General features: G+C 38.0%; 1 protein-coding gene across 1 annotated transcript; it reads left to right on the top strand.

Annotated features, from left to right (window-relative positions):
- The first annotated feature begins 9,974 nt into the window (after positions 1-9,974).
- Positions 9,975-10,920, top strand: LOC133763668 (olfactory receptor 5D13-like). The gene is given in 2 exon segments (XM_062197463.1): positions 9,975-10,670; positions 10,672-10,920. Coding segments are annotated over 2 exon segments (945 nt in total).
- The last annotated feature ends 11,763 nt before the right edge of the window (positions 10,921-22,683 follow it).

Below are 22,683 nucleotides of genomic sequence, written 5' to 3'. Positions count from 1 at the left end.
ATGCTGGATGCGCATCCTTCCCTCGTGTCTGCTGCGCTGCAGACAAACACTCCTGCGGCCTGTTCTACGTCCCAGAGTCCCAAACACAGCGAGTCTGTTTCTTCACTTTTACCAGATAGCATCCGTTTTCCAAAGGAGTTCTCTTGTTTATGCTCCAGCTACATTTAACGTGACCTCAAATTTTGTCCTATTCATGGTAACATTTAGTACTGTCACACTAGACATGTTAATATTTTCAAAGCTGGGCAATGAGTCGAAGTCTCATTTTGGTTATAATTCAAATTCTTTTATTGTCAGTGTTGTTGATTTTTTTTAATACTGTAAAAACCATTTAGCTTTTTTGAGGTGACTATGAAAATATTATGTCTATTTTTCATTTTTTTTTACTTTTTTTACTCATTTATAGTTTTTTAAGCATTCTGAATACAAATCTGTTTTTGAAGTATGTGTTGTATTTCCTCCTGGAACACAACTTAGTTGTTTACTCTCTTGATGGTTTATTCAGGTAAACAGGATCCTAATCTCTAATGATATACATTTTATCAAACTATCTCTCGGTATAGGTAATTTCTTTTAATTCCCCATTTAATAAATGTATCTCTTCTCTAAATAACAGATTATCCCCATTTGTATGTGTTACAGTGTCTCAAATTCTATATGTTATTCTGTTTTTAAAATTCTATGCTATTTTATGTTCTAGACAAACTTTATATCAATTTTATTCATTTCTATGATCAAATGAATTAATTTTTGCTGTGATATAAAACTAGGTCAATTTTATATTCTGAGTTATGTATGTGTAATGATATCAACAATATTTATAAAAAGTCATCCTTTTATACACTGATCTTAAGTGCCAGATTTTTATAAAATATATGTCCATGTACTACAGGTCTGACTAGACTCCAAGTGATTCTTTGTTTTGTAGTTAGAACCACCCATAGGGGCAGGCATTGTGGCACAGTAGGTTAAGTGGCTGTGATGCTGAGGTTCCAAAATGGAATGCCATTTAGAGTCCTGCCTGCTCCCCATGATCCAGCTCCCTGCTAAGGCACCTGGGATCGCACTGGAAAGTGGCCTAAGTATTTGGGACCCTGCTACCCATAGGGGAGTCCTGAGTGGTGTTGCAGATACTTTGCTTTGTCCTGGCTCAGCTCCAGATGTTGCAACCATTTGGGGAATATCTGTCTGTCTCTACTTTTCAAGTAAAATGAAGACAAATATATGTTTTGAACAATTGGCAGCATCAGAAACAAACTTCATACCTATGAGTATAATGGCTTAGTTATAGAAGAGGCTGATTTTCCTTTTCTCATTTAACATATATTTTATTTTATTTTATTTTTTTATTTTTTTAACTTTTATTTAATGAATATAAATTTCCAGTGTACAGCTTATGGATTACAATGGCTTCCCCCTCCCATAACTTCCCTCTCACCCGCAACCCTCCCCTCTCCCTCTCCCTCTCCCCTTCCATTCACATCAAGATTCATTTTAAATTCTCTTTATATACAGAAGATCAATTTAGTATAAAGATTTCAACAGTTTGCACCCACATAGAAACACAAAGTGAAACATACTGTTTGAGTACTAGTTATAGCATTAAATCACAATGTACAGCACATTAAGGACAGAGATCCCACATGAGGAGCAAGTGCACAGTGGCTCCTGTTGTTGACCCAACAAATTGAAACTCTAGTTTATGGCGCCAGTAACCACCCTAGGCTCCTGTCAAGAGTTGCCAAGGTTATGGAAGCCTTCCAAGTTTGCCAGCTCTGATCATATTTAGACAAGGTCATAAAAGACAGAGTGAGGATAGTAACCAATGATCCTAAGAGTGGCATTTACCAGGTTTGAACAATTATACAGCATTAAGTGGGGAAGAGGACCATCAGTACACACAGGTTGGGAGTAGAGCCATTGGTGGTAGAGTAGAGGTTATGATTACAAAGGAATGAGGCCCAAGTGCACTAGACAGGGTCTAGAACAAAGGACAGAGTCATTATTAGAGGAGCTAAGAAAGGTGCTGTCTAAGCTACAATTAAGTTTTCTGATTGAGAGGCAAATAGAACCTGATAAAAGGGGCTTGATAATAATCTGGTGGGCTTTAGGCCTTTTAAGTTCAGAGGCCCAGACCTATCTATCTCTTCCCATGGGGTATATCCTAAGGGAGGTGTGAACCTCCTAGGGGAAGGCACTCTGTTGACTTTCATTACTTGGCTGGCCTGGGAGGACAGCTGGCCAGGTAAAGGCAGGGGGCATCTCTTTCAAGAAATTTACAGTTCTGCCTGCAATGTTGCTGACCCTACTTGGTCGTCCACTCAGCTGCAGTGGTCACTTTGGAAGTTGGGCTGAGTGAAGGGCTTTTCAGCTTAGAGCCAATAAGATCTGTGGCTCTGACCTGGGCATCCTTCGACTCCAGGGCAGGTCCATTTCCAGTGATCCAACTCTTGGCAGAGCTGCCAGGGCTCTTCACAAGCCCAGGCTTACCACATTGAAAGCCACTGCAGTGGACTGGTCTGTTGGGTCTCCTTGAGGGCAGATCACTGTAGGCCTGCCACCCATTGCTTCTGATGCCTAGTTTTCTTTTCCTCCTGGGTTTTGTTAAAGCAGACCAGAGGATGCAAGTCAAGGGAGTGCCCAAGTCCCATCTCTAATCTTCAGTGGCTTGAACTACAAGTCTATAGTCACAGGCATGTTCTGTAGTAGTTTTTCTAAGGTAGACAATGCCCATGAAGAAAATTACATTCTCACTTTAAAACTTTCTTTCCCTTTGGTCTGAAAGGGAGGTTTTTTCCTACTTACTGTATACTTGGCTGATGGCGAAGTGAATCTAGCTATGAGATTATTATTTAAGTTCTTATTTTGGCTATGCTATTACAGAAAAATGTTAGCCATCTCTTTTATAAGGTCTAAAGATTAAATTGTGCATCCTACGGATTCCTTCATAATAGAATTAGTTTCCTACCTTGAAGAGAATAGAGAAATGAAAGAACAAGTTGGGCTTAGAATAGAGAAATGAGGGAGCAAGTCCTAGATCGCTTGCTGACAATAGCAATATCACATGAATACTTAGCAAACCGTTTCAACCATTAGATAACAACTTAAGAGAACATTTACCAGAAGGTCCAATGCCTTCTATAAATTTTAAGAATCATGTATTTGAAAACACCTCTTAAATATCTAACATGGTGTAGTTTGTTTAACCAGTAAACTTAAGCACAACCATATAAATGGTTTTAGTTTCTTTCTACCAACAAGTTGAAAACATATGATACACAGATTCAGGTCCCACAAATTAAAATGTATCTTTGATTGATTTTAGCAGCTTAAATTTATGGACAATCTTATCTATAAGCCATTTAAAATAAAACTCTTAATAAAATTTCCCCATGTGGACATACAATATGTACACACATATAACATAGCATAATAGACCAATATAGCAATTTTAATAATAGCTTTTAAAATCTTTAACTCTTTTTGTAGATTGCCAATTGATTTGAATTGCTTTTTGTTTTTAGTAACCTCAGTTAACCATACTTTCTCTCAGTTGGTACTGTTAGTACATTATTGGCTTCATCTATTTACAGAGACATCCCAAAGTACTAAATACAATAAAAGTGGCTGGAAAAAGTCCATAGGAACCTAGAGGAGGACAGCTAAACACAGAACCAACAACACTTTAGTTTTATGAGCAGCAAATCCTATATAACTGTGGATGACAAAAGACTTTAAGTCGCCATGTTTAAAATTATAAACTCATCCACCAACAAGAGGCACTTGCTTACTTCACAGTATTTTTGAAAGCACCTGTAGGATTTTACAAGTATTTAACCCTTTAGGCCTCTGGGGCTTTCTCATTAAGATAACTATCATGTCTAGTAACACAAAATCATTAGACTTTTTAATTCTCAAACATTTGTATTAATAGCATTTTCCATTATAGAAACTTAAAGTTTGGTACCACATCACATCTTGACAGTGCTTCTAATATAATCCAAATAGCCTGATTAGCTGGTGTCTCTATAAGATGAGAGACATAGGTCCTTCGATTTTTTCAGTTGGGCCCAAACTGGAAAAACCAAAGTCCAGGATTTACTGGAAATTTTAGAGACCAGATTGTTTGAAACTTTGATTTTTTGAATGCCTGTCAAGAATGCCAAGAAGGCTCAAAATCCAAAATATCTGGTTGAAATAAGATTCCTTAAAATCATGACATAACATAGACCAAATTTGATCATTGTTACAAGGTGATTATTCAAATTTTTGAAAAAAGCACATATTTAAATAACCCATAGCTCTTAATAAAAATTCAGCTGTTTTTGAACAATTAGAATTTAACAGACATCAAGAGAACATAATAGATTACTTTAACACATTGCTTTAACAGAGCATCAGAGTTTAATTCTATGTCAAAGAGAAATTGAGCTTCCTGTGATCTTTTGCTGTGAGGTTTCCTTCCTTTACCTTCTTTCATATTGGTGACCATGTTTCTGTGTTTCTGTGTGTAACACATCTTTAAGCATCTTTTGCAGGGCAGGATGAGTGGCAACAAATTCTTTCAGTTTCTGTTTGCTATGAAAAGTCTTAATTTCACCTTCAATCACAAATGAGAGCTTTGCAGGATATAATATTCTGGGCTGGCAGTTTTTCTCTCTTAGTACCTGGGCTATGTCTCGCCATTCCCTTCTAGCTTGTAGGGTTTCTGATGAGAAGTCTGCTGTGAGTCTAATTGGAGATCCTCTAAGAGTAATCTGATGTTTCTCTCTTGCACCTTTTAGGATCTTTTCTTTATGTTTCACTGTGGTGAGTTTGATTACGACGTGTCGTGGTGAGGATGTCTTTTGGTCATGTTTATTAGGGGTTCTATGAGCTTCCTGTACTAAGATGCCTCTGTCCTTCTCCAAACCTGGGAAATTTTCTGCTAGTATCTCACTGAAAATGCCTTCTAATCCTTTCTCCCTCTCCATGCCTTCAGGAACTCCTAGAACCCGAATGTTAGGTTTTTTAATAGTATCCTGTAGATTCCCGACAATATTTTTTAGATTTCTAATTTCTTCTTCTTTTCTTTGGTTTCCTGTTTCCTTTCCTGTTCTCTGTCTTCTAAGTCTGATATTCTCTCTTCTGCTTTGCCCATTCTGTTTTTAAGGCTCTCTAATGTGTTTGTCATTTGATCTATTGAATTCTTCATTTCATTATGATTTCTCGTCACTATCACAGCTTCTTGTTCTACTAGTTGTTTCATTTCATTTTGATTCCTCCTTAATATTTCATTTTCACAAGAGAGAGATTTTCTATCTTGTCCATTAAGGATTTCTGTAGTTCAAGAATTTGTTTTTGAGAACTTCTTAATGTTCTGATCAATTTTTTGAGATCCGCTTCTTGCATTTCTTCGATCTCATCATCTTCATAATCTTGAATTGGGGTGTCTTTTTCATTTGGGGGCGTTATAGTGTCTTCCTTGTTCTTGTTAGCTTGGTTTTTGCGTTTGTTGTATGGCATGTTGGAGATATTTGGTTTCTTCACTGTGGTGTTTTTTCTTGTTACACTATGGCTCTATATTAAGTGGACTCTCTGCTTTTGGTGGAGCCTTAGAGGATTGAGATGAGTGTGGACTGAGAGCTGTGTTTTGTTCCTCAGGGTTGAGGGTGTGTCAAAGATGACACTCCCAGGTTAGGCATGGTAAATCTCTCTTTCTTTCTTTTTTTTTTTTTTCTTTTTTTGATTCAAAAGGGAAGTAATCCGCACAGCTGAACGTAATTGGAGGTAGTTAGCAGGCGAATGATATACCCACAGGAGCCAGAGATTGGAAGCTCTTTCCCAAGGACCACACAGGGACTCTCTGCTGCCCTCGGTGTGGGCTCCAATTCTCCTGCAGTCTCCCACTGGGTTGAAAGTTAGATCCTAATCTCCTGTTATTTCACCTCCCCCCAGAGTCAGGTTTTTCTGCTAGGCTCAGGGCCGTGCAGACCTGAGGTCGCCCTGCTTATGACGTATGTCCAAAATGGCGCCTGCTCTTTGTCTTGCTTGCCTTTGAGGGGTGAGCAGAGAGAGAGAAACTCGTGTCCGTATCGGTCACTTTTTTTTTTTCCTCTCTCTCTTCTAGTTAGCCTGGTGAACTTTTCCCCATGGAGTTTCAAGCCTCGTTCCCTCTAGTCTCCTCTTTCCACTTGCCCGCTGGTGTCTCGGGCTATTGATGTTCGGCTCACCTCGCATTCCAGCGCTGGTGTGTTGAGTCTGCCACTGTTGTCCCGAACTTGGGCCCCCACGCTCTCCACGCAGGTCCACTGTGAATCACTAATTCCAGAAAAGTTTCCTCTGCTGTTTCTTCCCCTACTCTTCCTTGACCCTGCAGTATCTCCACTTTTATTAACCTGTGTCTTGCCGAACTACCAATGTGCTCCCTTCCTATTCTGCCATCTTGCCCTTAACATAAATTTTAAATATGCCATTTAGTACTGAGTTAGACACTAACACAATAAAACACACTGAAAGGCTGAAGAGTATAATTAGCAGAACCTCAGGGAAGCAACATGAACCACAACCTAAGGGTAGGTACAGCTTTGATTGGCTCTACTCTACAACTTGGTTCCACAATTGGCCTAGTCTGACAAGGTGCCTGTGGTGGGGGAAGAAGGTACAACATGGAGCTCATACCAGTCCCCTTGGGAGAATAACAGTGTAGGCTTCTGTTAATCTAGAACGATGGCATGTCATCCATGATGAAAATTCCAAGTCCTTTGATTGTGCTGATGGTCCCTGTGGGTGGGTCTGGTAAGGAGTGGTAGGTTTAGTCAGGTTGTCAAGAATGCAAAGATCCAACTGCAACTACAAGGGTTCTTAAAAAAAATAAAAACTGGAAAAATTGAATAAAAGAGAATGCACACCTCTGTGAGCTTTCTGAAGTTTCTTATATTTATCTTTGGTAAACTCATGGATTGCTTGACACCCATTGGTTTTAGAGCATTAAATATTAATCCAAAACATATGTTTTCAGAATAAATGCAACAGAATGAGATTGCATATCACTCTCTGTCTCTGTCTCTCTTGCCCTGATATTTTCTATGTATTAAGAATATTAAATATGGAAGATTCAGTATTTATGGACTACTTAATATTTAAGCAATATTGTTTTTAAGAGGGTGTGGGACTAAAGAATTTCATTATTTAATTGCATTGACATAATCTTGAAAGGTGGTGTGCTCACATGTGGCAGAAATACAAATTACTTTCAATAAAGTGAACCAGTGGTTCCAAGGACACTGACTGATGGCTATTTCATGTTACTGAAAATTAGAATGAACATTTTTTCTTTTATGCATTCCAACACAAGCACACACGATGCATAGGAATAGTCCAAAACAATATAATGAATGTTAACAGCAGTTATATCTTTTTTTTTATTTTATTTTTGACAGGCAGAGTGGACAGTGAGAGAGAGAGACAGAGAGAAAGGTCTTCCTTTGCCGTTGGTTCACCCTCCAATGGCCGCCGCGGCCGGCGCACTGTGCTGATCCGAAGGCAGGAGCAGGTGCTTCCCTTGGGCCATCCTCCACTGCACTCCCGGGCCACAGTAGAGAGCTGGCCTGGAAGAGGGGCAACCGGGACAGAATCCGGTGCCCCGACCGGGACTAGAACCCGGTGTGCTGGCGCCGCAAAGCAGAGGATTAGCCTATTGAGCTACGGCGCCAGCCAGCAGTTGTATCTTAATTGCTTCACTTTCATTTATTTATCCCTCAGATTTTCTAAGACAATTTATATAGTTTTCTTTAGGTAAAAGTTCTAAAATAAAATAATGATGTAGGTTTTGTGAGGCGTGTTTTCACTAATTCAAATGAGACTCGTTCTTTCAAATTGCCAAAAAGAATGGCATTGAACCTAATTTCTGAGTTTGGGTTCCAAAAATAAGTAGTAGTTAGCATGGTATCTCTGGAGTCTAAATCCCCAGGGTAGAGAGGTTACATCAGCCCAATAATTAGTTCCTAGGAGTCAGAAGCAGCTTCAATATCTCTCCCTCTCCCTTTCTGTGTCTTCCTCGCCCTCTCTTTCCCCATTTAGCCTTTCATTCTCTGAATTTTCTGAATACTAATAAAGAAAGTTATTATTGGATAATTAATTAAAATTTATTGTAGATTCCTGCTACATTAACTCATTTCTTCAGTTTAGATAATACTTTAATCCTGAGTGGGAGTTCCTCTGGAGACTGTTACTAGACAAGAGGAGGGTCGTCAGGTGAGTTGGCTACAGCGTGGTGATGTAGCCTGTGTTATTTTTCACTCATAGATGGACATTGGAGTCCAGCAATCTTTGAAAAGAGAATTCTCCATGAATCTCAGTGCTGGATATATTGAATCTTCTCAAGAACTCAGGCTTCTAAGCTTTGATTTCTTCCTGCTTCTCTGCGGTATCAATCCTGATTTTTGCTTTTGTGAGATCTACTATGTGCCCGTCAATAGTACAAGCACACTGAAAATCTTTAAAGGATAATATAAAATCTGAGAATGTCCTTGGTATCTTAAGAGTCTCTTCGAAAAAAAATAACTATATATAGTAACAGTGAACATTGCATATGACATTGTGACTTCTTAATATTAACATCTGTAGGTATACAGAGAATGTAGGATAGACTGCTGGAGTAAAAACAAATGGTTCTTTGTGCTCATGGTTTTCATCTAGCATTTTACATATTACAAATGCTGGATCAATAGACTAGAAAAATAAGATATTTGAAGTGAAAGTAAAGAAACAGTAAACAAGCTAAAGCACAAATGGATTCTGACAATATCAATATGATTAAAGAAAATTAAATATGTGAGAATATCTCAGGTAAGAATTTAGATAGAAGGCCAGTGCTGTGGCACAGGGGTTGAAGGCCTGGCCTGAAGCGCCAGCATCCCAAATGGGCGCCGGTTCTAGTCCTGGCTGCTCCTCTTCCCATCCAGCTCTCTGCTATTGCCTGGGAAACCAGTGGAGGATGGCCCCAGCCCTTGAGCCCCTGCACCCACGTGGGAGACCAGGAAGAGGCTCCTGGTTCCTGGCTTTGGAACAGCGCAGCTCCAGTCGTTGCGCCATTTGGGGAGTGAACCTGTGGACGGAAGGCCATTCTCTCTGTCTCTCCCTCTCACTATCTGTAACTCTACCTCTCATATAAATAAATAAATAAATAATTTATATAGAACAAGCAGAGAGTTTAGATTGATGGAATAGGTCAAAGAAATCGAGGTTTTCAAAATCATGGATGGGTTGCCATGCTAACCACAGGAACTTAGAGATGAATTGTTGATCCCACAGAGCAGAGTAGAGCACTGTAGTGTATGCTGGGTAGCTGGCTGTAATGTAATGATTGCAGTTCAGTAAATCTCCCCAGGAACAAACCTGATAGGAGAAATGGAGGACCAGAAGGAGTCATATCATGATGAAAAAGAGGAGGAAAGCATAGAGAATTCATAGAAGGACAGTTATTAATGCATTAGGACCGGCACAGGACAGTATGAGGAGTTTAACCTGAAGCAAACATTGAAGACCTACACTGTATCCACTATAGCCACATATGCTCTGCTCCCCATCATGGCCTTTGGTTGAATTCTTAGATTTTTCAGTGATACAATGGTTGGAAAATAATACTACTTAGTGACAGAACTCATGTCAAGATTGTAAAAAAAAAAAAAAAGAAAAAAAAAAAAAGCATGTGTTCTACAACAGTGTAGAAGAGTTTTCTGTTTATCATCCAGAAAGCTATTTCTTGCAACTTCTGCCACTCATGATCAATTTCTAGATCCCACTCACTACTAATAAGTTCCTTAACTTATATATACCTCCATTTACTTATATCCATCTAAAAACATGGGGCTGCTTGTGTCATAATGCATGATGTATGTTTTAGCACATGCTTGACAGTGTAAATATTATGCTTGACAGATCATTATCCTTCTTATTTGCATCATTATTTCAGATTCTCTCTCGCAACAATCATGTTGCTAGCTGAAGGAAATCAGACTTCTGCAGTCACCTTCACCCTCTTGGGCTTCTCAGAATATCCAGACCTCCAGGTGCCCCTGTTCCTGGTATTCCTGACCATCTACACAGTCACCGTGCTGGGGAATCTGAGCATGATCCTGATCATCAGGATCAACCCCAAACTCCAAACTCCCATGTACTTTTTTCTCAGCCACTTGTCCTTTATTGATTTCTGTTATTCCACAACAGTCACACCCAAACTGTTGGAGAACTTGGTTGTGGAAGACAGAACCATCTCCTTCACAGGATGCATCATGCAATTCTTCTTTGCTTGCTTATTTGCAGTGACAGAAACATTCATGTTGGCCGTGATGGCTTATGATAGATACGTAGCAGTTTGTAATCCTCTGCTCTACACAGTCATCATGTCCCCAAAGCTCTGTGCTTTGTTGGTAGCTGGGCCCTACACATGGGGTATAGTCTGTTCCCTGATACTCTCTTATTTTCTTTTGAAATTATCCTTCTGTGGGTCTAACATCATCAATAATTTTCTCTGTGAGCATTCTGTCATCGTCTCTGTCTCCTGCTCTGATCCCTACATCAGCCAAACTCTCTGTTCTGTCATCGTCATAGTCAATGAGGTGAGCTCCTTGGTAATCATTCTCACTACTTATACTTTCATCTTTGTCAGTCTCATAAAAATGCAGTCTGCTGGCAGGAAGAAAAAAAGCTTTCTCTACCTGTGCCTCCCACCTGACTTCCATCACAATTTTCCATGGGACTATCATGTTCCTTTATTGGGTACCCAACTCCAAACATTCATGGCTGATGATCAAACTGGGTTCTGTGTTTTATATAGTCGTCATCCCCATGCTGAATCCTTTAATCTACAGCCTACGGAATAAAGATGTAAAAGACAGCGTTAGGAAGTTAGTGAATCATGCAACGTCATGGTACTGAATATTTGTATTTCTGAAAGAAACTCAAATGATTATGTCATGAATTGTCCAGTATTTCTAGTAAAGATGATGATTCAATTATTTAGTCCACTCTAGAGGAATTGAAATCTCTTGTCATATAAATTATTTGACCATTTTATTTCTGTTCATGTCACTGTTTAGAACAATAGTTGCAAATATGTGAAATAAAACATGTGCTATGTGTTGAATAATGTTCCCCAAACTTTGCCTGTCACCCAGAACTGCAGAAGTGACCTTACGTGGAAATAGTATCATACAGAAGTAATTAGGTCAAGTGCCGTTGAAATCACAGTGAAACTGGACAAAGCAGACACTCGGGGAAGAAGGACTTGTGAAAATGGAAGTAGATTGACATTTCTTGTTATTGGCCAGGAGTGGAGGAAGGTTCCTCTATTACCAAATTCAGGTAGAACACAGTCACTGCTAGCACTATGAGTAAATTCTGATCCTGAGAATCTCAAGATCATACATAAACCTTGTTTTTGCCAAATTTGTGCCATTATGCTAGTAGCCCCATGAAACCCATTTACCAAGTCAACATCAGACCACAGAACATAAATTGCTTCCCTTATGTATCAACATTGTCTTTTTTCAACACATTCTTCAGCTCCACATTCACAGTTAGAGTCTGGACATACGGAAGAAATGAGCCTCTCCTGAATAGGAGTGTGCATATGGAACGATTCACAGTGAGAAGTGAGAAGCATTGTTAGTGAAATTCTACTGGTTTCTTCATTCCTTTTCCATAAGAGACTCCTGTACTTTTATTGTAGTACAGGAAACAATGTTAAATGTGATGACTAAGTATCATGTAATATGTTGAATTTATGTGATTTTCTTGTAATATTATCAAGAAAATAAAAAATAAAAATTCAGTTATTAATCTCATGATTTCAAACTAATATCTCAGACTTGATTGTACAAATTCTACTGACACAGTGAATATCATAATAAATCTCAAAAATAGTTATATAATCTTGCTTTATTTATAAGATTAATCTTTTGGGTGGTCACCGTGGCTCACTTGGTTAATCCTCTGACTGCAATGCAGGCATCCCATATGTGCACCAAGTTCTAGTCCCAGTTGCTCCTCTTCCAGTCTAGCTCTCTGCTGTGGCCTGCGAAGGCAGTGGAGGATGGCCCAAGTGCTTGGGCTCATGCACCTGCATGGGAGACCAGGAAGAAGCTTCATTTTGATGATTTTGATACTTCCAATGCACGAGCATGGAAGATTTTTCCATTTTTTGGTATCCTCTTCTATTTCGTTTTTTAAGGTTTTGTAATTCTCATCGTAGAGTCTTTGACGTCCTTGGTTAAATTTATTCCAAGGTATTTGATTGTTTTTGTAGGTATTGTGAATGAGATTGATCTTAGAAGTCTTTCTCAGCCATGGCATTGCCTGTGTATACAAAGGCTGTTGATGTTTGTGCATTGATTTTATATCCTGCTACTTTGCCAAATTCTTCTATGAGCTCCAATAGTCTCTTAGTAGAGTTCTTTGGATCCCCTAAATAAAGAATCATATCGTCTGCAAAGAGGGATAGTTTGACTTCTTCCTTCCCAATTATATCCCTTTAATTTCTTTTTCTTGCCTGATGGCTCTGGCTAAAACTTCTAGTACTATATTGAATAGCAATGGTGAAAGTGGGTATCCCTGTCTGGTACCAGATCTCAGTAGAAATGCTTCCAACTTTTCATTCAAGAGGATGCTGACCATGGGTTTTTCATAAATTGCTTTGATTGTATTGAGGAATGTTCCTTCCATACCCAGTTTGCTTAGAGTTTTCATCATGAAAATGCGTTGTATTTAATCAAATGCTTTCTCTGCATCTATTGAGATAACAATATGGTTTTTCTTCTTTAGTTTGTTAATGTGGTGTATCATGTTGATTGATTTGCGAACGTTGAACCATCCCTGCATACCAGGGATTTATCCCACTTGGTCTGAGTGGATGATCTTTTTGGTGTGTTGTTGCATTCTATTGGCCAGAATTTTATTGAGGATTTTTGTGTCTATGTTCATCAGGGAAATTGGTCTGTAATTCTCTTTCAATGCTGCATCTTTCTCAGGTTTAGGAATTGAGGTGATGCTGGCTTCATAGAAAGACTTTGGAAGGATTCCCTCTTTTTTGATTGTTCTGAATAGTTTGAGAATTGGAGTTAGTTTTTCTTAAATGTTTGCTAGAATTCAGCAATGAGTCCATCTGGTCCTGGGCTTTACTTTGTTGGAAGGGCATTTTTTACTGATTCAATTTCTGTCTCAGTTATGGGTCTGTTTAGGTTTTCTATGTCTTCCTGGTTCAATTTAGGTAGGTTGTATGTGTCCAGGAATCTATCAATTTCTGATAATTTTACCTGTAGCTGCATAAAACTCTTTGTAGTAATTTTTGATGCCTCTTTTTATTTCTGTGGTGTCTGTTGTTACATTCCCTTTCTCATCTCTGATTTTATTGATTTGTGTCTTTTCTCTACTTTTGTTAGTTGGGTCAATGGTGTGTAAGTTTCATTTATTTTATCAAAAAAACAACTCTTCATTTTGCTGATCTTTTGTAATGTTTTTTTCGTTTCCAATTCTGTTGATTTCTTCTCTTCTCTGATTTTATTTTATTTATTTTATTTTATTTTTTGACAGGCACAGTTAGACAGTGAGAGAGAGAGAGAGAGACAGAGAGAAAGGTCTTCCTTCCGTTGGTTCACCCCCCAAATGGCCGCTACGGCTGGCGTGCTGCACCGATCCGAAGCCAGGAGCCAGGTGCTTTCTCCTGGTCTCCCACGTGGGTGCAGGGCCTAAGCACTTGGGCCATCCTCCACTGCCTTTCCAGGCCATAGCAGAGAGCTGGACTGGAAGAGGAACACCCGGGACAGAATCCGGCACCCCAACCAGGACTAGAACCTGGGGTGCCGGTGCCGCAGGCGGAAGATTAGCCCAGTGAGCCGTGGCGCCAGCCCTCTAATATTAATTATTTCTCTATTCCACTAGTTTTGGGTCTGGTTTGCTGTAGATTTTCTAGATCCTTGAGATGTATTGAAAGCTCATGTATTTGGTGCCTCTCCAATTTCTTGGTGTAGGCACCTATTGCTATAAATTTTCCTCTTAACACTGCTTTTGCTGTATCCCATAAGTTTTGATCTGTTGTGTTGTTACCCTCATTTACTTCCAGAAAGCTTTTGATTTCTCTTTTTATTTCTTCTATGACTCACTGTTCATTCAGGAGCATGTTGTTCAATCTCCATGTGTTTGCATATGCTCTACGGATTCCTGAGTTGCTAATTTCTAGCTTTATTCCACTGCAATCTGAGAAGCTGCATGGTATGATTCTAATTCTTTTGAATTTGCTGAGACTTGCTTTATGGTCTAGTATGTGGTCAGTCCTATAGTAGGTTCCATATACTGCTGAGAATAATGTGTATTCTTCAACTGTAGGATGTAAAGTTCCGTAGATTTCTGTTAGGTACATTTGGTCTATAGTGTCGATTAAATCTGCTGTTTCCTTGTTGATTTTCTGTCAAGTTGATCTGTCTATTGCTGAAAGTGTAGTATTGAAGTCCCCCAATATTATTGTATTGGAATCTAAGTCTCCCTTTAAGTTCCTTACCATATTTTTAAATGACCCAGTGCCCTGTAATGGGGAATATATGTTTATAATAGTTACATCTTCCCGTTGAATTGATCCCTTAATCATTATATAGTGCCCCTCTTTGTTTCTCTTAACAGTTTTTGTGTTAAAGTTTATTTTGTCTGATATTAATATGGCTACTCCAGCTCTTTTTTGGTTTCTGTTGGCATGGAATATCTCTTTCCAACCTTTCACTTTCAGTCTGCATGCATCCTTGTTGGAAAGATGTGTTTCTTGTAATCAGCAAATCCATTCAGTCAATCTGTCTTTTGACTGGAGAGTTGTGGCCATTTACATTCAATGTGACTATTGATAAGTAGTGACTTTGCTCTGCCATTTTTCCAAAGATATTTCTAATATGTGCTTTGAACTTCTTGTGATATTTTTCTGGGATATTTTCTTCCTTTACTTTCTTTCGTGTTGATGTCCATGTTTCTGTGTATTTGTGTAACACCTCTTTAAGCATCTTTTGCAGGGCTGGATGAGTAGTGACAAATTCTTTCAATTTCTGTTTGCTATGAAAGGTCTTTATTTCACCTTCATTCACAAAAAAGAGCTTTTCAGGATATAATATTCTGGGATGTCAGGTTTTTTTTTTCTCTTAGTACCTAGGCTATTTCTCGCCATTTCCTCCTAGCCTGTAGGGTCTCTGATGAGAAGTGTACTCTGAGTCTGATTGGAGATCCTCTGAGAGTAATCTGAAGTTTCTCTCTTGCACATTTTAGAATCTTTTCTTTGTGTTTCATGGTGGTGAGACTGATTACAATGTGTTGTGGTAAGGATCTCTTTTGGTCCAGTTCTATAGGCTTCCTGTACTTGGATGTCTCTTTCCTTCTCCATACCCAGGAAGTTTTCTACTAGTATCTCATTAAAAAGGCCTTCTAATCCTTTCTCTCTCTCCAAGACTTCAGGAACTACTAGAACCCAAATGTTGGGTTTTTTAATAGTATCCTGTAGATTCCCAGCAATATTTTTTAGATGTCTAATTTCTTCTTCTTTTCTTTGGTTTGACTGTATACTTTCTGTTCTCTGTCTTCCAACTCTGATGTTTTCTCTTCTGCCTCAGCGATTCTAATAAACTGACTTATTTTTAGACACATACAACTCAACCTTTCAGATTCAATATAAGTCTAAATTATGTAAAGATATTTCAGCTGTGTTTGAAAGGCCAGCACAGAGTATTTTCTATTGAAAACCAAGATGTGAATAGAAATGAAGTTTAAGTTGATAACAAACAAAGGAAAATATTATCTTTTATTATTTAGGAAAATTTGTATATAGGCACACAGTAATTTAAACATATCCTTTTAAGCAAAGGAAAAATAAATTCAACATGGGTTAATCAAATCATTCTCAGTACTATTGTTCTGTTGACTTTTTTCCTTGCACAATTTTGTATGTTGCATTTATATGAAATCAAGACATATTCAGAATTCAGTTTAAGTGAGTAAATTTCTTAATACAAATCCTCCAAGGAATTAGATAATACACAACCAAGATACCATGTGGGAGAGTGTTACAACTAATTGCTCAAAGTGTAATCTCATTGACAATACTTCAGTTATATTCTCCAGGGTTAATATCCCCACAGCCTTAGTGGTATCCACGTGTGACACAATTGGCTCATTACTTTAGTGGTAATTCCCTAGGCTCCACATTCCAAGTCTGCAAGTCATATATTAGCAACACAGTTTAGAGCTAGGCTTTAGTTTGTAGGAGTGATCTTATTTCTGCTGTCTTTGAGTTTTCTTAATAGGTAAGAAAAGAGTAATATATGAAACATAAAATGAACTATGCTATGGATCGCTACTGTTTGCAGTTTTGTTTTTACCAATCAAATATCAAGCAGCAGCATCTTTGAATTCATTAATCTTAGCAAAGGATTCTTCAGTCAATGAATCACTCAAATGATTCTGTTCTTAGGTGAGTTTATTTAGTTCTTCTTTGATCTGATTTTGTAAGGGAAATACTGAGCCATAGTAATGTTGCAGGAGACAAATACATATGCTGGATGGCACATGTGCCCCCAAATCTACTTAGTTTGGCTAATAGAGAGACCATTGCATTATATCCTGATAACCCATCCTGGTTTTCTCTTTGAATATCCTCCAGGTCTATCAGTGAAATTGTTTTGGGAAATACAGAATAATAAAAATGGCCATATGTTTAAATTTCTATAATCTGGGGCCACACTGTGGGATAGCATGTTAAGCATCTGCCTAATGCCAGCATTCCAAATGACTTCCAGTTCGATCTCCACTTCTCCACTTCTCACCCAGCTCCCTGGTAATGGCCTGGGAAAGCAGCAGAGATGGCCCAATTCCTTTGGCCCCTGTAACCACAAGGGAGACCCAGATGGAGGTCCTGGCTCCTGGCTTCGGCCTGGCCAAGCCCCAGATATTGTAGCCATTTGGGGAGTGAATCAGCAGGTAGATCTCTCTCTCTCTCTCTCTCTCTCTCTCTCTCTCTCTCTCTCTCTCTCTCTCTCTCCTGTAGTCACAAACTGTGGGATACAGAGGAAGCTAAGATGAGATAGAACTACATATAGGATAGGGGAGGAATATAGTTAAAGTAAGAACACAAAGGGGATCTTAGAGTTTTTCTTTATCATGTGGGTTTAGGAAGAAAGATGTTTTTACATTTATTCCCAAATGTTCCTATCTGCAATAGCTGCTTTGTTTGAGTCTGATATTTAAAAACATATAATGTTTTGAAAACTTTCTAATTACTCATAGTTCTAATAAATATGAAGATGAATGTCTACTACGTGTCATAGCGTTTTCTTGTTAATTTTCACTCCATGTGAAATTTTCTACTTCTTAGTGATTTAAATTTTATATGCTGTTATTTTCATTTTACTGTTACTTTCATTTACCATTCTTAGTGGAATCAAGGAATGCTCAAAGAATTTTAATGTCTTATTAGTAAAGTTTAAAACTCAATTCAAAATGATAGAATGCAATTTAATATGGCTTAAAATTCATTTGCATTTCCTAGTCCTTAAGTCTTTTTACTGCTTGTTGTTTACCCCTGTTCTGAAATTTCCCACTTGGAAAGTAAACCAATTTTTAATATTTAATAAATATGTTTTCACTATAAACACACAGCATATTTTATTGTAATCAGCTTTTTTTTAAAAAAAGAAGATTTATTTATTTATTTGAAAGGCAGAGATACAGAGAGAAGGAGAGACACACAGAGACACACATCTCTTGGTTCACTCCCCAAATGCCTTGAAACAGCTGGGGCACAGCCAGGCCAAACCCAGGAGTCAGGAGCTTCTTCCAGGTCTCCAATGTGAGTGCAGGGGCTCAAGTACTTGGGCTATCTTCTGCTGTTTTCCAAGAATCTGGATGGAAGTGGAGCAGCTGGGACTTGAAGCGGTGCCTATATGGGATGCCAGCATTGCAGGAGGAGGCTTAACCTCCTACACCACAGCCCTCGCCCCTGAAATCAACTTTTAAAAATAGTGCATTGTACTATTGAGAACAATATTTTGGAAATTATTCAAATATAATTCTACTTGAGTGGAATAATTAAGCATATTACTACAATTCCAGAAGACTATTGGATTACTATGCAAATGGACAGAAATGAAAAGCAAACTAGTAATTACTAAAATGTTAATTTCTTCGTTTTAAAGGTGACAGTGTACAATTATTTTACAACTCTATTTTTTCTCATACTTAAGAGATGAGACAGAAAAAAACTTGTGGGAAGGTATAATACTTATATCCTGAAACTAAAGAGTTTTAACTAGTTGAAGGGTCATAGAACATTTAGGCTGGGTCTTCTCATGAAATCAGTTGTTGATAATAAGACTTACTGGAAACATATCAGAGTATACTCTGCTTTGTTTTTGTTATCTAACATTTGCTTTTCATTTATCTAAAAGATTTTATCTATTTATTTGAAAGTCAGACTTACATAGAGAGAAATATTTTTTAAGGTTCATTTATTTGAAAGGCAGAGTTAGAGAGAGGCAGAGGTGAGAGAGAGAGAGAGAGAAAGAGAGAGAGAGAGAAAGGTTTTCCATCCGTGGTTTACTCCCCAGATGGCTGCAAGGGCTGGAGCTCAGCCGATCCAAACCCAGGAGCCAGGAGTTCCCTCTTGGTCACCCATGTGGGTACAGAGGCCCAGACCTAAATCTATGATGTGATCCCATCAAATTGCTAGAGAACATTGAGGAAACCCTACAAGACGTTGACATAGGGAAAGACTTCTTGGGAAAAACCCCCAAAGCACAGACAATCAAAGCTAAAATTAACAAGTGGGATTACATCAAACTGAGAAGCTTCTGCACTGCAGGAGAAACACTCCGCAGAGTGAAGAGGCAACTGACAGAACGTGATAAAATATTTGCAAACTATGCAACTAACAAAGTATTAACCTCCAGAATCTATGAGATCAAGAAACTCAACAACTCCAAAACAAAAAACGTAGTCAAGAAATGGGCACAGGACCTGCATAGACATTTTTCAAGATAGGTGGTTCAAATGGCCATTAGACACCTGGAAATACTCAGGATCACTAGCTGTCAGGGGAATGGAAATCAAAACCACAATGAGGTTTCACCTCACCTCCATTAAGTTAGCGCTCATACAAAAATCAACAAACTACAAATACTGGTGAGGATATGGGGAGAAGGGTACTCTAATCCATTGTTGGTGGGAATGTAAACTGGTGCAGCCACATTATGGAGATATCTCTCAGAAAGCTGAATTTAGACCTACCAAATGACTCAGCTATCCCACACCTGGGAATTTATCTAAAGGAAATGAAATCAGCATATGAAAGAGTGATCTGTACCCCCATGTTCACTTTAGTTCAATTTACCATAGCTAAGATAAGGAATCAACCCATATGTACATCAACTGAATACTGGATAAATAAATTATGGAATATATACATTATGGAATATTACACAGTGGTAAAAAATGAAATCTTATAATTTACAATAAAGTGGGTGCAACTGTAAACCATCATACTTAGTGAAATATGATAAATCTTAAAAAAAGAAAAAGAAAGACAAATACCATGCTTTCCTTGACCTGTGGTTGCTAATAGAGTACAAAAATGTAATGTATATGAGTTAAATTGACAATTTAATATTTGATTATTGTTTAAAGCACTTGTCTCTACTGTTAAGGAAATGTTTTTTTCTTCTTCTTACTATTTGTTGAATTCTTTACTTAGTGAAGGTTTTAAGCTTATGAATATAAAATCATCTGAAAGTATGTCATTGCAAAAATTAAAAGAAGGAATAAGAAAAGAAGGAGGATGGAGGGTGGGAGCGTGTGTGGAAGGGAAGGTATGGTGGGAAGTATCACTATGCTCCTAAATCTGTATATATAATATGTGGATAATTTGTTCAGCTTCTGAATAAAAAAAATGGTTAAAAAAAGATATATTCGTTTATTTTAAAGTCAGAGTTACACAGAGGGAATGAGAGGGAGGGAGGGATGGAGAGATAGAGAGAAAGAGAGAGAGAGAGAGAGAGAGAGAGAGAGAGAGAGAGAGAATCTTTTATCTACTGGTTTATACTCTGGATGGCTGCAACAGCTGTGCTAGGCAAAGCCGAAGCCAGTAGCCAAGTGCTTCCTCCAGGTATCGCACATGGGTAACAGGTGCCCAAGTACTTGAGCCATCCTCTGCTGCTTTTTCCAATTCATTAGCAGTGATCTGTATCACAAGTGGAGCAGCCAGGATAAAATTGATGCCCATATAGGACACTGTGTCGAAGGTGGCAGCCTTACCCACAACACCACAATGCTCTCTGTCATTAGGTGTTTTTTTTTTCCTTAATTAATGGCATATTTATTTTCCAGGATCCAATCCACAGCTCCACATAACATACTAGTCATGTCTTCCTGATCTTCTCCTGCTTGTGGCAGTTTTTGTTCTTTCTTGTTTGTCATGAGTGAGCTTTATGGAGTACTGGGTAGATATCCTACAGGATGCACCCTAATCTGAGATTGTCAATAACTTCCCAATAGTAAACTAGAATTGTGAACTTTGATGGAAGATCACATAATTAAAACACTTTTCCTATAATTTGATATGAAGGGTACAGGATATCTACATATCACAATGAGAGTAATCTTCATCCATTGCCTAAGTGATTGTTTGCCAGATTTCTTCATCTAAATTTGAATATAGAGTTTAGAATGTGGTTAATATTATCTACTTATCAATTATTATTTACATTTTCTTCTTATTTAGGTACTATGAAGTTTGCATTTTTCTGCAACCATATTATTTCAATAATCCAATACTTAAAATAGTTAATGAAGTAGATACAATGATGCAATCATCCCTAATGATTCAAAGAAAGTCTACCTATCACAGTAACATAAGAAATGATGTTTCAACTAATTACAGGCTTTGTGCCACTGAGAAACACAACCATAATTGTCTGGGGTCTATATCTCTCTTGTATTATGGGAACATGTATAAGACTCAGAGTTTGATAAGAGTTCAGACTGTGGTTTTAGCTTTTTTCTTTGGTGAAGTATCTGAGATTTACTATGTCCTAGAAACAAAATGCTATTTTACTAGCACATTCTTGGATGTGAACTCCCACTTTTGCTAACAAACTTCCAAATTGTTCCTGTTAAAGGAAGTTTATTTCTTCCTTGGTGGAAATCCCCAGTAAATTTATAAGAGCTTCTGGCTTCAGGTCAGTTCATGTGTTTACTGACACCTTTCAGTTCAAGTGGCAAGCACAGAGGTTCTGCTCATACAGATTATTCAGAAATTAAGTAGGTTCCTTTTTACGGTCAGGTGCATCTTAAGTTTTACTCTCAGGTAATAAAGGGTTCTTCTGACTTAAATTTTATTTTACAGACACTGGCAGCAATTATATCATTGAGTAATACAGAGAAGAGTCACAGAAAGCTTACTGGATGTTTGTGGGCGTTGAATTTCCAAGTCAGTTTTTATTTGAGTACAATTCTAATTCTAATGAACTGGTGGTTCCAAAATTATTTGAAATTTCTGTGGTTTAAACAGTGAGTATTTTTTGAATCTTTTGGTTGTTGTTGTTATTATTGGCCTAATAAGTTTGCCACATATCCTGAGCATAGCAGTAGGCTTTTACTATTATGTTCAAATATTGAAGTGGTGCTGATTTACAAAACAGTGTGAACAAAAAGTGGATTTTTGAGCTGGCATGGTGGCTTTGTGAGTTAAAGTGTGTCCACCAACGCCCACTTAACTACTCTAAAGAATACATTCTGATCATCTATGTGTGGGGTTGTTTATAGCTCATAGAAAGGCAAGGACTACTGGAGCTGAGTCTATACCCTGACAAATATTATAAATAAAGCTGAGATGATGGAAAATCACAGATAAACGTCTTCTGCAACCTCGTGTCTATGTCTTCTTCATTTTTCTCTTGTATTGGGAGCACTCATTTTATAGCTTTCATTGCGTTCAAGTCCTACATTTGCAGCATTGTAACAGAGGAGGTATTACTGATTGGCTAAGAAATTGTATCATTTTCAGTACATCATTTTCATTGTACTATAGAGCATATGCTTCAGGAAAATATTGTTGTTGACTATGTGCTTCTATTCTTCAACTATAAGTGTATGAACAAATATAAATTTTACTTCAATTCTATGATAATTATTCTAACAAGGCTGACTTTTCAATATCATAATTATCTTTGTATACAAAGGATTTTTAACCATTTAATGTAAAATGTTTATTTTGGAAAAACTATAGATGGATTTCAATTTTTTTGCACAAAAATATATATTTTAATTCAATTTTCCCACAAAAATTTTGAGTACTCCTGTTTCCTATCCTGCTGGATCTCAATTCTTTAGTATGAATCTCCATCTTATGAAAGCCTGGTGAAGCTATACGTTATTTTTTAAATATTTGTTTATTTATTTGAAAGTCAGAGTTACACAGAGAGGAGAAGCAGAGATAGAGATCTTCCATCTGATGATTCAATGTCCAATTGGCCGCAATAGCCAGACCTGCACCGATCAGAAGCCGGGAGCCAGGAGCTTCCTCCAGGTCTCCCATGTGGGTGCAGGGGCCCAAGGACTAGGGCCATTTCTAATGCTTTCCCAGGCCATAGCAGAGAGCTGGATCGGAAGAGGAGCAGCCGGGAC

The sequence above is a fragment of the Lepus europaeus genome, chromosome 7, assembly GCF_033115175.1.
Source record: "Lepus europaeus isolate LE1 chromosome 7, mLepTim1.pri, whole genome shotgun sequence".
Lineage (NCBI taxonomy): Eukaryota > Metazoa > Chordata > Mammalia > Lagomorpha > Leporidae > Lepus > Lepus europaeus.
This window is presented reverse-complemented; position numbering and strand designations above follow the sequence as displayed.